A 17,359-nucleotide genomic window follows, 5' to 3' on the forward strand; every position below is an offset into this window, starting at 1 on the left:
GCTTTTTATAGATATATTTATTTGAGCAATTTAAAGTGTGTGTCAGAGTGCAGGGGGTTCAAAAGATCACAACAATTGTTACGAATGCATAAAGAGTGGAAGAAAAACCACTAGGTGAATTCTGCTGCACAAATGCGGTCGCATTTTAGCTATGCGGACCGCACTCTGACCGCAAACCTAAGCAGAGATTTGGGTTAAAATTGTGGTTGAAAATGCGGTGAGGTGGTGCATTATGTTGTCCGCATTTAATTTATGCGACCGCATTTTGCACCGCATTTGCCTCCCTTCAGCTTGGTCCTTAACCTCATCGCATAACACACATGTAGTTGCACTGTGTGTTATGCACTGTCCTATCCATCGCAAAATCGACAAGGTAAGTCTGCATAACCATTTCGTCTCTCACTCACTTAACCTCAACTCCTGCTTTGGACCAACTCCTGCTTTGGACCAGCCTGAGAGCATTACTCCATCAGGAGAGGTCACTCCTTAGACCGAGCTCTCATCGGTCCCAGCTTCCACATCCGTGGGTGACCCATCCAGTACTCAGCCAGCTACTGACTCCCAAAGCACTTAGTGTGCCTCAGGGAGCCCCCCTCAAACTCATCTCTCTGTTTTTATGCATTAGGGACAATGCATGCTTTTAGTTAGGGGTGGAGGGTAGCATTGTAGATATTTTTGTTATATTGGAAACTGTTGTACATATGCATATCTTTATGTTACAATCATACTCTTGTACTTATGTGTATTTTGTGTTCTGTATATATTAGTATGACTTCGGTACATGAGTTGTCTTATGAGATTCGTGATGATGTTAATATTAGTGTTTGTTTTGTGTTCATAATAGCATTGTGTAAATATGATACCGTTGTCCATATAAAAGAAAAACAACAAAAACAAGTAGATAGTGATTAGGAATCAATTCCTCTTGGTTTTTCTTCTCTCGGTTAAATATGATAATGTTGTCCATATAAAAGAAAAACAACAAAAACAAGTAGATAGTGATTAGAAATCAATTCCTCTTGGGTTTTCTTCTCCCGGTTCTTTTCCAAGGGTGTAATAGTAGAACCAGGATCGTAGAATGAATCATTTTGACCGGCTTGGTGTAATTGCCTAGTATCAAGCATGTATGTCTGTACATAGCATATACCCTTCCACATATAAATAAAAAATGTTTTTGTCGACTTTTCCCGATGATGGATAGATTGACAACTTTCTTAAGGGAATTAGTCTTTGTGATCAACTTTGTGAACTTGAGGCTCGCTCTGTAACTCTATGGCGACCTAGTGTTATACATGTGTCTATGATGAAAGCCTTGAGTTGCCAAGTGTTGACTCGAAAGCGTCAATTTATGTGAATGAAACAGTTCGTGTACCATGTGTGTGTGAGTTCTCTGTGTGTATATAACTCTCGGGTTTACTTCTATCATCTAGAACTTGCCCGGTTGGTCTTTCAATGCTAATGATAGTATGTTTGGTTGGAGGGATGATCTTAGGCATTCTTTGTCTTATTTTCTAGACCTCTATAGCCTTTTAAGACGACCTGTACATAAATAATATCACTAGTACCCAATTTGAGCCTTTAAGCCTTTTCTTTGGCCAACTCATTAAAAACCTCTCCCTTTTTTTGTAAAATAATCCCCCCTCTTGAACCCGTCCCTCCTTGAACATTGAGAACGAGGCTAAAAGCCTAAGTTGGGGGTGGTGTCACAGTGGAGATTGGTAAGGTTGTACGTTGAGTTAGGACCACATGCCTCAAAAGTGTTTGTTTTAGATTATTCATGCTCCAAAAGAGAACAAAAACAAGAGAAAGATTTGTGTAAAAAAAAGAGAAAACATGTGTATGTATATAAAGTATGGAGCCTTGAATAAAATTAGAAGAGGTATGTAAGGTGGTTCTATATTGGAAATTAGATGCAAATGAGGCTATGAGGGTTTGAAAAGAAGCAAAGTAAAAACAAATGGAAAATTGTGAGTAGTGTTCAAGGAGGATGAAGTCACTTGTACCTAAATGTCTATCCAACCCTTCCCGAAACATACATTACAAGCTTAAAAAGTCCTTATGAGAACTCCAACCGAACATTCTTGAATAAGTTGTGAATTAAAATAAGGGCAAGCTTATGGTATGAAATGTTGTAACACTTGAAGTTCTTTCTGAGAGTGAGTGTATTTGTAAACTCTCCCTTTTTGTTGTCCTTGTAAATATTCTGATTTTGGGGCCTTTTTTCTAGTGAGAGTACATAAACTGTGGAGTTAAATAAAAGTTGAGCTTTTGAGTCAAATGCAATTGCACTCAGCTGAGGGTAACATTTTGTCGCAATGTCTGAGGCTCAAGGTTCACAAGTTGATTAGTTTTCCTTGTATATACTATCAGTTCAGGAAGGGTAAAACAATTATAGATGCATGCTTGAAGTACTAGCAATGAACACCACCCGTAGTCATTATCGTTTCATGTTTTGTAAATAAAGTCTAAAATAGGCTAAGTTTGTTTTAGTTGCTTGAGGACAAGCAACAATTTAAGTTGGGGGTGTTGATGTGCCGGAGAATTTCGGCACATTTCAATAATAATTGCTTAGATTTTAGCTTGTTTTAATGCAATTATCTCCGTTACATATGTAGTTTTGTTGTTTCTATAGTACATAAGGACTGAGAACCCAAGAACATGGAAATGGAAGCAAAAAGACAAGAAAAGAGCAAAATGTAGCAAAAATGTTGGTTTGCGATACACTATGCGATCGCAGATCAGACATGCGAGCCGTAGAATGCACGTCAAATCGCAAACAAAAGCAGAGATTTTGGTTAAATCTCAAGTCAAGAATGTGGTCCATTATGCGACCGCAGAACCAACATGTGAGCCGGAGAGTGAACCGCAAACCAACCATGAAGGTCATTGAAGGAAGAAGATGCGATGCAAAATGCGATCGCATTTCTGCAATGTGATCCGCATAATTGGAATGCGAAGAAGACCTGTAGACCAGGGTTCCAGTTTGCGGTGAGGATGTTCAAGATGCAGACCGCATACGTGCTCTGCGCCAAGAATGCGATCGCATATCACACCTGAAAGGGCATTTTTGTCCTTTTTCTGTCCCGATTTTGAGTCCACTATAAATAGTTTTATGATGTCTTTGTGGGCTCATCTTGTCTAGTCTTTGAACCACATTCCAAGACATTAATATTCCTCACTTTTGGAAGCTTTTGGGTGAAGATTCTCTACTTTGTAAGCTTTTATGACAATAAATACTCATTGGTTTTTGTATTGGAGTATGAGCAGCTAACTTTAAATACTAAGGTTGTGGACCCTAAATGGGTGTTATGCTAATGAGTGTTTAACATTGAATATATATAATGGTTGGTTGATATTTATTTACTTCTCATTCTTCATTTATTGTTGGTGGTTGCAAATATTAACAAGTGCCATTAAATTCTTGCTTTGCTTGGGAAAGTGGGTTAGAATTTGGTAGAAGTAAATATCAATGACTCAAAGCTTTGGAAAATTATAAAGAGGAAATACTACTCAACTATTGGAAAATATTGGGTAGTCACTTAGACATCATTTGCATATCAAAAGAACCTTCCATTAGAAATATATCATATTAACACCGATTAATTGCATTAAAGGGGACACAACCTTGGTTTCTTTAATCCAATTAATTACTCTATAAATATTCCAATTAGTTGATACTTCCAAACAAACTCAATTCATACTCTTGTTACTTTAAAACCATTCTCTTGTTACTGTTAACCGAATAGAGATACGACTTTAGTCGAGCAACACACTATAAGAGTAACCTTTTCACACCTATTCCCTGTGGGATTCGACCTCAACCTTGTTGGGTTATTATATTTGACACCGACCGCCTTACACTATTTATTAAAGTATAATTTGAGCGTATCACTTTGCACTCTTTTGTTTTATTCACTCCTTCTTTTTTTTATTCGATATTTTTTTACTCAGGTTGTCTATAACTATGATAGAATCTGATGAAGATTGCCTACGTATCACGCCGCCGCATGAATCAGATCATTACTTAGTTCAGGAAAATAAATGCAGAAGAAAAAACAAGAAAATTTTGGGGTTTTTCAATTTTCATTAAATAAAATCTTTTTGGTTTTTCTATTACAGGGACTAAAAAGGACTGACGACTATTAAAGGAAACATACAGACTCGATATAAACAACATAGCTTGAAAAGTAAAGTATAGACTCAACACTGAAAACTTAAAAGCACATAAGAGCTTCTATTGGTACTCTATGAGCCTGTGGGTCATTAGCCGGTCATTGTGCGGGCCTTTATGCAATATCTACTTAGAGATGGTCGAAATCATCCTTCACCTGGTGAACGAAGGTCATCATGGTAGCAAAAAACATAGACCTAGTCATGTCTTCACATTCGTGAAATTTCATCACGACATAGTCATCTATCTCCTTGATCCTTGTTTTGATAATTCCTTTTTATTGTATAAGACGCCCGATTTACTGTGCCCTGGATTCCAACACTTGTGTGTCTGTGTTGTTTTGATCCTGTAGATGTTGCACACTTTCTTATAGTCAGCAAATTAATACGTAGCAAGGCACTTTTTCTGTCTTAAAATCTTTGGTTTACTGGACCATCTCATTTTCAAGGGCAAACAACTTTATCTTCAGAACTGTTACTTGTTGGTCATATTTCTTCTTCAACTGAAGGAAAAGGAGTATTAATGGATGGTGACTTACAACTAGCATAAAAATAGAACAAGTATTTTTAGAACCACACAAACAAATTTAATTGTTATTACCATTTTCACAGTAAACAATATCGTATTCTCAGAAACTTTCTGAAGCTTTCTTTTTGATGTTGGACAAAAAACTTTTGTCCGGAGCTATGTCCACATTATATTGGAACTGCCTTACAAAATCCCGGGCCAAGTCGTCCCATATGTGCCAATGGGAGATGTCTTGGTCCATATACCACTCCGAAGCAATTGCAGTCAAACTCTCTCCAAAATAGGCCATCAAAAGTTCTTCCTTCCACCTACCCCCCTCAGTTGATTACAAAATCTTTTCAAATGGGCGATTGGGTCACCATGCCCGTCGTATTTCTCGAATTTTAGTGCTTTAAAGCAAATGGGTTCATGTGAGGAAACATGCACAATTCAGCATATGACACGCTTTTCTGGCCACTCAGGCACTACATATTCCTGAGGTTTTGCTTAATGCTTTTCATTTTTTTGTGCCATCTCTTCTTATTCAGGATTCTTCATGTCTCTCTCATGTTCTAGGGGAGACTCATATTATGTGTGGGGAGGATAGGAATTTGGAGTAACACGAGTAGTGTCAAATTTCAAGTGGGGCGCTTGGAAAGTGAAAGTTGATAGATCAAAGCTTTGTCGAGGCATTGTTGGTAGTGCCACAGTAGATACTGTTGGTGCGGTGAATAATGTAGAAGATATTCCTGGAAATGGTGTCTGGGGGCGAACCTCGAAAGGCATACTAGTGAAAGTAGTCGACACGGTGGGGTACCCAAACAGGATGAATGGGTTAGTTACAGAAATATGGACGTTGATGTTTCCACTTGTCCTTGGAAGAAACTCAGTGAATCTAGGGATTAAACTGGGCGATTATTTTCCATTAGACCAGGCGTCCCACATCTCCATCATGTGGCAACACAGTATTTTATTTTCTTTAGCGGTTGTTGATTTTGACATTGGGATAAACGATACCGGGCTATCCTCGGAGGGATTAGTTATAGGTAAGTGACTTTATGATGTCATGGTGATGCTTCCTTTAGATATCATAAAATAAGGGTGTGAAGCCAGGTTACCACAAAACCAACCACTGAAAAATAGAACCTATCCTTAATAGCATACACAACAAACCAGTTAGTTTGAGACAATTAACACATAGGGAATCTCACATTGGGGAATGCAATACACCAAAACAGTTAAACGTTTTTCTAAATGCTTTTTCAAGGGCTGTGTGTTTCTTCCTGACTTTGCTATCAACTTTTAAATCCTGAACTTTTCTTTCTTTGCACTCTTTTGTTTTCTTCACTCCTTCTTTTTTTTATTCGATATTTTTTTACTCAGGTTGTCTATATCTATGATAGAATATGATGAGGATTGCCTACGTATCATGACGCCGCATGAATCTGATCATTACGTAGTTCAGTGAAATAAATGCAGAATAAAAAACAAGAAAATTTTGGGGTTTTTCAATTTTCATTAAATAAAATCTTTTTGGTTTTTCTATTACAGGGACTAAAAAGGACTGACGACTATTAAAGGAAACATACAGACTCGAAATAAACAACATAGCTTGAAAAGTAAAGTATAGACTCAACATTGAAAACTTAAAAGCACATAAGAGCTTTTGTTGGTACTCTATAAGCATGTGGGTCATTAGCCGGTCTTTGTGCGGGCCTTTGTGCAATATCTTATTAGAGATGGTCCAAATCATCCATCACCTGGTGAACGAAGGTCATCATGGTAGTAAAAAGCATAGACCTAGTCATGTCTTCACATTCGTGAAATTTCATCACGACATAGTCAGTTATATCCTTGATCCTTGTTCTGATAATTCCTTTTACTTGTATAAGACGCCCGATTTGTTGTGCCCAGGATTCCAACACTTGTGTGTCCGTGTTGTTTTGGTCTTGTAGATGTTGCACACTTTCTTCTAGTCGGCAAATTAATACGTAGCAACACACTTTTTCTGTCTTAAAATCTTTGGTTTACTGGACCATCTCATTTTCAAGGGCAAACAACTTTATCTTCAGAACTGTTACTTCTTGGTCATATTTCTTCTTCAATTGATTACGAAAGATTCATTGTTACAACTTGTATGTGAGGCCTTTTGGCGGGCCTCTCAGGCTCGGGCTCTGGCTCCTCATTAATGTAGTTTCTTTTTTCAAACCATGTGGCATAGACTGGATCTACTTCACTTTTTGTGAATGTCGTGGAATTGGGTATCCTCTTTAAAATATCGAAAACATCCCATATTTGTTGGACTAAATCCTCAGGAATTGGGGCTTCAGGGTGTAGTTCAATACCTTGGACACTCAAGTCTTCATCCTCAGGCACCTCTTGATATCTTCCCAATTGCCTTAGAACCCTTTCTGGCGCATAAGGTTGGACACTCTTCAAACCCATCAATAACAAATAATTCTTTGTGGCTAACATGTATATGACTTCCCTCAATGGGAGCCATCCTAAAGTATACTCAATTTTATTTGCCTTTAAAATTCTCAGGTGGATAATCCAAGCTTCGACCCCTTTCCGGAGAGTCGTAATCTTTCACTCTTTCGTCATAGATTTTAATGAAGTTTCTCTTGCTTGGGCCGTATTTTATGAATTTTGGATGATGGCGAAGGTGTTCAATTAGCCACATTTGTAAAAGGATATTGCAACCTTCGAAGAATGTCGCTCCCGACTTACACTATGTCAGTGCCCGATAGATATATGACAATATTAATGGAACAAGTGTGTGATCTTCCTTGGCAGTTAGGACTTGCGCAATTTTAGCCATACGGATATCAATTGTCTCATTATTAATTTGGGAAGACCATGACGCCTAGAAAGGCCACTATGAAGGCCAAGCAATGATGAAATTCCCAAGTTTCTTTGCTTTGCTTGCTGGTCAACCCTTTTTCATGCGTCTCAAACCCCTCTGGATGCCTGTACCTAAAGTACAGGAAGTAAAATGAACAACAACCCTCGCTTACACGGTTCGTTCATATTTACTTACTGATGTTCAAAGTATCAAAGAAATGGAACACTAACATAGGCCTCGGGAATATAAGCTTTTGATTTCTTAAATCCCTGCCGAAACCTATATACCCGGCTATTTCTTCTAGGGTGGGCTGGGCTCGAAGTTCGAGAAGCAGAAAACATTGCGGACAGGATCCCAAAAGGTCACCAAAGCCTTAATTAGATCATTCCAGGGTTTGACATTCATGATATCAGTGAGAGAACCCACATGTTCAACTACCCAGTCTTTCCCTTCTTGGTCCAAATCATACCACCACATTTGAAGATATAGTGTAGCTTGTTCTACGACATTCAATGGCAGATTCTGGACGGTATTCATCATGTACCTGTGATTGGGTAAGGTAAGGGTTGACTATAATTTTGAAAGACAAACCAGCAGACTCTTTTTTGTAAGAACTAGTTTTCAATTTCAAAGAGAGATCACCTAAAAGTTGCTATTTGTGCAACATTAACCAGGATGGTTATTTTGCAATAGTGGCCCTTTCCTACTTTGGTTAAAGTTTTGAGGCCGAAGTAATACACTTTTCGGGGAAAAGTGAAGATTTATTGACAGATAGTTGTTCTTAGCTAAAATAGCCCTTCGACAATGTAATGTGTTCTAAGGTTATTTCGGCAAAAATGGCGCAAGACATAACCAAATGTCATGACCCAAGTTCTCCCTCTGTGAACTGCCGTGACGGCACCTAGTCTCTACGACTAGGTAAGCCTAACAATTTGCACAAAAAGGAAATAAAAATACGAAACTAGCAATTTACCGGTAATATAGTAGAGAAGTTTAAAATGTCGCTCGACATATACAATAATAACACTCTCAGCCTATAATAACATTCCCAAAACCCGGAATCTCATGAATAACAAAATAGAGGAAATACATAGTGTTCTAATTCCAGAAGTCCAAACAAAAGTAGTTACAGAAGGTCTATAACTAAAGGGAGAATAGAAGGGGACTTCTCGGTCTGCGGACGGGGCAGATATAACTCTAAGTCTCTGAAAAATTGCCTTGCCTCACAGATGGTATGGCTGAGCAGAAGAAACTAGATCAGCACACGAAAAACATGTGCAGGAAAGGGCATGAGTACACCAAATCGGTACCGAGTAAGAGCCAAGCCTAACCTCGGTCGAGTAATGACGGGGAAGATCAGGGCCCTACTGGTTATATACACATAATAATGTAAAATAGTACAAAATGTGACAGTGTAATTAAAATACTAACATTCGATAAAGAATCAAATCACAGAAAGAATTTAACTCTGTACACAGAGATAGCAACAGGGGATCTCCTAGGATATTATCCCGTAGTCCCAAACGAAAATGTACAAAGGATCTCCCGGGATATCACCCCGTAGTTGGAATCTTAAATATGCAGGATAATCTCTCAGAATACCAATCCATAGTCCCAAAATAAATATCCATTACAGGGGAAATCTCCCGGGATATCGTCTCGTAGTCCCAAATATAAATGTGCAGGGGGGTCTCTTGGAATACCGATCCGTAGTCCCAAAGTAAACATGCAGGGGGGATATCCTGGGATATCATCCTGTAGTCCAAAAGTAAATACACGACAGTCTCAAGAAAAGAATCTACAGTTCTATTCAAGTTCGTACCAAGAAAACAGAGATTTCTATCCTAAACATGCTGCATAGAATTCAAGTGAACTGTTTAAGCAGATAGAACAACTAAATCACTTAAGCATGCTTTCCTAAGCTAAACAATAGGCTTTAAAAATACAAGTAGTGTTCAACAAAAGGAATACACAAATATTTACGTAATGAAAATAGGGTTTTTCAAAAATTAGCACATGTACACACTCGTCACCTCACGTACACGACACTCATATAACAATAGTACCAAAAATACTAAGGGGAGTTCCCCCACACAAGGTTAGACAAGCCACTTACCTCGAACCAACTCAAAATCAATCTGAAACCACGCTCTTGCCACGAGTATCCAACTCCGAGTGGCCCAAATCTAATCAAATGAATTTCATAATGTAAATATAACTACAAACAACGAATCTAGCTAAAGGAATCGAAGCTAACATAAGAAAATAGAAAAACGCCCAAAAATCCTCCTCATGCCCACATCTTGGAATCGGGTAAAAATTTCGGATTATGAACACCCATTCACTCACGAGCACACTCGAACAAAAATCAACAAAATCCGACGCCAAAATTTCACTCAAAGATCAAATTTTCAATTTGGGAATTTTTCTCACATTTTTTAAACTTTTACCCTAAATTTCCTTAATTAGGAGAAGAAAACAACAATAGATTATAGTATTATGATCAATATCAAGTTAGAATTCGTTACCCAAATATTCTCCTTCAAAACCCCACAAAAAATCATCTCCCGCCGAGCTCCAATTCGATTTTTATGTTATGAAATTTCAAACCCTCGAATTTTCTATATCTGCCAAGCGATTACCGCATATACGGTTCATGGGGACGGACCTGCGGTCCTGCACCTGCGGTCCTGCACCTGCGTCTTGGGCTTCGCATCTGTGGAATTTCATTATCTCCCTACGCATTGCACCTACTTTCCCTTCTTCGCAGATGGAGTCCGCTTCTACGGTCCTTGAGCCGCATCTGCGATTACTGGCTTTTGTGCCCAAAAATGCATCTGTGACCTCTCTCCATGCTTTTGTGGGCCTAACCTGTGGGCTTCTCACTGCAGGTGCGAAAATACTAGAAGTAGCAAAACTGTAGAATTTTCCTAAGTCCAAATTCACCTTTGTTAAGCATCTGAAACTCACCCGAGGTCCCAAGTAGCTCAACCAAGCATACCAACTAATTCTAAAATATCATACGAACTCAGTCGAACATTCAAATCACATCAAACAATGCTAAAACCACGAATCACCCTCCAATCCAAGCCTAATGAACTTGAAATCTCAAGAATTCTGCAACCGATGCCGAAACCTGCCAAACAATGTCTGATTGACCCCAAATTTTTCATACAAGTCGCATTCAACACAACGGAGATATTCTAACTTTCAGAATCAGATTCCGACCCCGATGTCAAAATTGCACTATCGATCCAAAAACTTCAAAAATTCAACTTTCGGCATTTCAAGCCTAAATAAGCGACAGACCTCCAAAACACAATCCAAACATGCCCGTAAGCTCGAAATCACCCCACGGAGCTAACAAAATCAACGAAATTCCATTCTGAGGACGTCTTCACACTACTCCATCTACAGTCCAAATTTTAAAGCTTAAACTCTCATTTAGGGACTAAGTGACCCAAAATACTTCAAAACTCCTAATGAATCTTCCCGGCAGCTCATAATAGCATAAATAAACATGGGGAAAGCAGTTAGTAGGGGATCGGGGCATTAATTCTAAAAATGACCGGCCGGGTCGTTACATCCTATCCCTTTTAAAACATTTGTCCATCCTCGAACGAGCATAGAGACATACCTGAAGTAGTGAAAAGATGAGGGTAACGGCTGCGCATATCCTGCTCGGTCTCCCAAGTCTCCTCCTCGATCGGCTGTCCCTGCCACTGAACCTTCACTGATGCAATGTTCTTTCACCTCAGCTTTCGAACTTTCCCGTCCAATATCGCCATTGGCTCCTCAACATAAGATAGTTCCTTGTCCGAATAGACTGAACTTAAATCTAACACGTGTGACGGATCACTGTTATAATTTCGAAGCTTCGAAACATGAAATACCGGATGAACTCCTGCCAAGCTGGGAGGTAAGGCAATATCATAAGCAACCTCCCCAAAACATCACAATACCTCAGAAGGACCAATAAACCTCGAACTCAATTTTCCTTTCTTCCCAAATATCATAACGCCCCTCATAGGTGAACCCAAAGCAAGACCCGCTCTCCAACCATATAGGAAACATCAGGAACCTTCCGGTTTGCATAACTATTCTGTCTGGACTGGGCTGTACGGAGTCTATCCTGAATCTCCTTAACCTTCTCCAAGGAATCATGAACCAAGTCTTTGCCCAATAATCTAGCCTCGCCCTGCTCAATCCAACCCATCGGGGATCTACACCTCCTACCATACAAATCCTCATACTGTGCCATCTGAATGTTGGACTGATAACTATTGTTGTAGGCGAACTCCGCCAGTGGCAAGAACTGATCCCAAGAACCCCCAAACTCCATCACACACGCACAAAGCATATCATCAAGAATCTTAATAGTGCACTCGGACTGTCCGACCATCTGGGTGAAATGATGTGCTCAACTCCACCCGAGTACCCAACTTATGTTTTACAGCCCTCCAGAACCGTGATGTGAACTGAGCACCTCTATCTGAAATGATGGAAACTGGAATACCATGCAGACAAACATTCTGCCGGATATAAATCTCCGACAACCACTCCAAAGAGTAGGTATTATGCACATGAATGAAGTGTGTGGACTTGGTCAGCTGATCCACAATCACCCAAATGGCATTGAACTTCCACAAAGTTTGTGGGAGTCCAATTATGAAGTCCATGGTGATACTCTCCTACTTCCACTCCAGAATCTCTATCTTCTGAAACAAACCACGCGGTGTCTGGTGCCCATATTTACCTACTAATAATTGAGGCACTGAGTTACAAACCCAACTATATCTTTCTTCATCCGCTTCCAATAATAGTGTTGTCTCAAATCCATGTACATCTTTGCAGCACCCGGATGGATGGAATACCGCAAACTATGGGCCTTCTCTAGACTCAACTCCTGAAGCCCATCAACATTGGGTACACATATCCGACCCTGCATCCTCAATACCCAATCATCACCAATGGTCATATCTCTAGCATCACCATGCAGAACCTTGTCTTTGAGGATGAGCAAATGAGGATCATCATACTAACGCTCTCTGATATGATCAAACACGGAAGACGAGTAAATCACACAAGCTAGAATTCAACTAGGCTATGAAATATCCAATCTCACAAACTGGCTAGCTACGGCCTAAACATCCATCGCCATGGGCCTCTCCGTTGCTGGTTGATAAGCCAAACTGCCCAAACTCTCTGCCTGGCGACTCAAAGCATCGGCCACCACATTGTCCTTGCCCAGGTGATACAAGATAGTGATATTATAGTCCTTCAGCAGCTCTAACCACCTCCTCTGGCACAAATTAAGGTCCTTCTACTTGAACTGATGCTACAAATTCCAGTGATCAGTATAGATCTCACAAGGAACACCGTATAAATAATGGCACCAGATTTTCAAGGCGTGAACACTAGTAGGTAACTTGAGATCATGGGTAATTCTTATCATGTACCTCCAACTCTCTGGACACGTAGTCAATCACCCTACCGTTCTGCATAAATACCGCTCCAAGGCCAATCCTCGAGGAATCACAATATGTAGTATAAGACCTAGAACCTATAGGCAATATCAATATTGGTGTCGCAATCAAAGCTGTCTTGAGCTTGTAGAAGCTCTCATCACACTCTTCCGTCCACTAGATGAAATGGTCATCTTTCTGGGTCAGCATGGTCATAAGTGCTACAATAGATGAAAATCCATCACCAAATCGATGGTAATAACTTGCCAAGCCAAGAAACCTACAGATCTCTGTAGCTGAGGATTGTCTGGGCCAACTCTGCACTGCTTCCACCTTCTTTAGATCCACTTTGATCCCTTCATCCGATACCACGTGAGCGAAGAATGCCACAGAATCCAGCGAAAACTCACATTTCGAGAACTTCACATATAATTTCTTTTCTGAAGCACTGTCCTCAAGTGTTGCTCATGATCTTCTCTACTCTGGGAGTATACCATAATGTCATCAATAAAGACAATGGTGAACGAGTCAAGATAGCGCCGGAATACACTATGCATCAAAATGCATAAATGTTGTTGGGGCATTGGCTGCCAAAATGACATAACAAGGAACTCGTAATACCATACCAAGTCCTTGAAGTAGTCTTTGGGATATATGGCTCCCGAATCTTCATTTGATGGTAACCTAAATGCAAGCCAATCATAGAAAACACTCGTGCACCCTGTAACTTGTCAGACAGATCATCAATGTGAGGCAAAAGGATATTGGTTCTTCACTGTAACATTGTTCAACTAGAGATAATCATTGCACATACGCATAGAACCATCCTTTTTCTTCACAAACAAGACAGGAGCATGATGAGTAGTGTATTTACCACTCATTCTAGTCTCTTTTCTTTAGTTTTTGTGTTCTTTAACTATAATATGAGGCCATTTATGATGTGTATTATTAGATTTTTAGGTAAATGATGCCATAAAGTGATTTGAATTCAATTGAAGTGGAATTGAGCAAAAAGGGGTGAAAACAATGCAAAACTCTCTTGTGATTCCACATCTGCAGAAGATTGGTCGCAGAATCGACCTCGCATCTACAGAGCTGAGCATACTCGCCCTAGGACTGCTTTTGCGAGTCAAGAACTGCATCTGCAGCTGCGCATCTGTGCATGGAGGACCGCATCTACGGAGATAGAAATCACATCAAATGCTCGCATTTGCGGAGCCGCACCTGTAAGGATTCTTCTACAGGTGCGGTCAAGGGGGATCAAAACTGTACTAGAATGACATTTCCCTAAAATACACGACCTAGACAATCTTTTGCATTTCTTCTGGCTTATTTTCAGTTCCAAACACTACAGAAAACAAGTTTTGGGAGCTAAGGTTTGCACACACACTTTGGTCTTGAAGATTTGAAGCTTTTGGTTGAGAATTTCTTACCCATTTATGTTTATTTCTTCATTTCCTTGATTTGTATTGAGTATCTAAGTGTGTAGTATTTATTCCAACACTTGAATCTTGTTTATGGGAATATTCATAATTAAAGTGTGGATTAAATATCTTGTTGTGCTTATTTATTGTATGATTTTTATCTTTTTATGAAGTGAGTTATTGTTACTTTAATTATTCTTGTTCTTTAGTGTTACTAAAAGGATTAGCTAAACCTAAGACTCGTCCATTAACTCTGAATTTATTTTGGGAAAGATTATTTGGGGTTGGAAAAAACTAATTAGCAAGAACTTGAGGCTTTAACCCTCATTTTATAGAATCTACCTAGGGATAGGATTGAACAACTTGTAGCCATATCCAGGTGTTCTTAATCTCTTCATTATTTTAGGGATAAATCAATTAGGATGTCTTGTTAGTATTCGAAAGAAACTAATATAGAATTGTTACCTGAGGCTAATTAACATAAACTAGCCCTTATTTGTTAAATCGTGAAATACATTGGATCGTTACTTGAGTGTAATTCCCAATGCATCCATACTTATAGCCACTGATCATTTTACTTGATTTCTATGTTACTTTACATTTTCGTATTTAGCTATAAATATTTTCCAAAAACCAATTCTAAGTGTTTGGGATTGCATAACAAGTGATAATTTTCTTACATTCTTAATCACCTACATATTGTTCTTTATGGGATTCGACCTCGACACATAGTTGGGTAAATTATATTTCATGCGACCATGTCCGTTTACTTTTTAGTAGTGGATTTGGACGTCATAATATTTGGCGCCATTGCCGGGGAACAATTTGGCATAATTTAGGTTGTTTGAGAAATAAGTGTAAGTGCTTTGGTCCAACCTTGTGAATATTTGTGTAATTATTTTCCTTACTTTGGTCTATTTTTCTTGTTTGTTTCTTGTTTATTTTCTTATATTTTGAATAATGGCATCATATTATGAAAATGGGCCGGATGGTAGTTGTTCATACTTCGATAACCCATGTCCTTGTTGTGGTGGACCAACTCGTGGCAAAATTGTTTAAATTCACCTGGGGGTGGATTGTGCGCATAATCTCAAACCCATGAATGGAGTATTTATGACAAGTGTTGTCCTCAAAATGGTCATAGGGAGTATTGTGCTTATTTTTCCTTCCCTTCCCCAAACCCCCAGTATGATGATTCTAATTTTTTTGATGAAAATGATAGGAATATGGAGGTGGAAGAAATTGAGCATGGACAAAATGGAGAGTTCATGCCCATGTTAGAATGCCTAATTGAAGGAGGAAACAAAGAACAAAGTGCCTTGCAGCAGCTTTCGGAAAATAGTCTCCAAAATGACTTGGCTCTTGAAAGGTTGAACATGCAAATGGATGAAATGCTTGAAGCTTTAGAGGTCCAAAAAGCCTTGGAAGTTAATAATAACCAAAAATCTTCCTTGGAGGTTGAATCCGAAAATCATTCCTTGGCACTTGATCAAAACAAAGAAGAACTCTCAAATGCTCAAAATAAGAAGATGATGCTCATGTTGAAGACCATTCTTGAAAATGAGGAGAAGCAGAACATTGCACTCGAGGACTTGAAGAAAGTCTTGACTGAAAATGATGATAATGTCCGCATTTTTGAAAGTCCAAAGAAGATATTGGTTGAGGCTCACTATGCCCACCAACTTGAGAGTGTGAAAACAAGTCAAGAAGAGTCCGACTACGAGGAAAAAAGTGAGCTCTACTTTGAGGAATCAAGAATTGAACATCCGCCAAGCAATTCCATGAGTGTTAATAATGCCAAGAAAAATATAGAATTAGAGTCAACCAGTGTGAATGAAAATTGGGCTGAGATTGACTCTAGTTCGAGGGAAAAAGAGGATGTAAAAATCCGAATAAATTGAAATTTGGAGGTTTGATGTCACATTCCAAGCATTTATCAACATTAGAATTATATGGTGATATGTGAATTGAACTACACAAGTCAATGAGGGAATTCAAGGAGGAAAGGGGAAAACCATACATCTTACAATTTGAGGGAACAAGAAGGAAAAATGGCATTCTTCACATGAAAGCCAAGAAGTGCAAAATGAAGAAATTAACTCTTGGCTTGATCATCTACTTACTACCCCCTACTGCTCGTGGTCACAAGTTTGACTCCAAGTTGGATACCCAATTCATATCGTCCAAGTATAGAGAAAAGTGGTAAATTTGATTCACGTCATGCCACGATGTTAAATGCGGCGCTTGGTCGGAGGCAACCCATCATTTTAAAAAACGTTTAGTTATTTTTGAAATTTTCTTCTTTAGAATACCTTAGTATGTTATTGTTAACTAATCTGCCAAGTTTCAGATTTTTTGGAGTTGAATTAAGGAGTTTGAGGATTTGGTAAGCACAAAATAGTGACTGCAAAAACTGGGCACCGGTCATCTGGTGTAACCGCATTTGCTGCATTTTTCTCGCAGATGCATGCACACAAAAGTGGTTTTCAAGCCGCATATGCGGATTCTAAGCAGGAGCGGTTGCCTTTACGCTGAAGCGTTTGCGCAAAAGCGCTTTATTAACCGCAGGTACGGCATCGGGCAGGTTTAATGAATAAATCTCTCATTTCATCAGGTAGTCTCTAAAATTTTTCTTTTCCCAAAACCCTAAACTCCCCCGTATCTCACAGACTCAAAAATACTCCTCTCTTGATTTCTACTGCCCTTGCACAAGACACCATAGATATTTCCCATGTACTCCTCTCTTCTACTTCCCTTTTCTTTTTTTTCTTCCTCATTTTTGAGTTCCCATGGTTGCTTCCCCTAATTCCCCGTTTCCCTTTGATTTATGTTGAGATTAGGGTGAGAAAATTTGTTGAGAGTAAGATTGTGTGTGTTGCTAATGAAGAAGAACAAATTTGCGGGAAATCTAGGAACCAAATTTGTGTGAAAATAACATAAACTCTCA

At 39.1% G+C, this 17,359-nt stretch overlaps 2 protein-coding genes across 2 annotated transcripts; one reads left to right on the forward strand and one right to left on the reverse strand.

The window, feature by feature from the left end:
• Positions 1-11,547: 11,547 nt before the first annotated feature.
• On the reverse strand, positions 11,548-11,925 carry LOC138875376 (uncharacterized). The gene has a single exon (XM_070154202.1). The coding sequence runs from the start codon at positions 11,923-11,925 to the stop codon at positions 11,548-11,550; it is 378 nt and encodes a 125-aa protein (XP_070010303.1).
• Positions 11,926-15,638: 3,713 nt separating this feature from the next.
• LOC138875377 (GRIP domain-containing protein RUD3-like) lies at positions 15,639-16,313 on the forward strand. The gene has a single exon (XM_070154203.1). The coding sequence runs from the start codon at positions 15,639-15,641 to the stop codon at positions 16,311-16,313; it is 675 nt and encodes a 224-aa protein (XP_070010304.1).
• The last annotated feature ends 1,046 nt before the right edge of the window (positions 16,314-17,359 follow it).

The sequence above is a fragment of the Nicotiana sylvestris genome, chromosome 8 (assembly GCF_000393655.2).
Source record: "Nicotiana sylvestris chromosome 8, ASM39365v2, whole genome shotgun sequence".
In the NCBI taxonomy this organism is placed as follows: domain Eukaryota; kingdom Viridiplantae; phylum Streptophyta; class Magnoliopsida; order Solanales; family Solanaceae; genus Nicotiana; species Nicotiana sylvestris.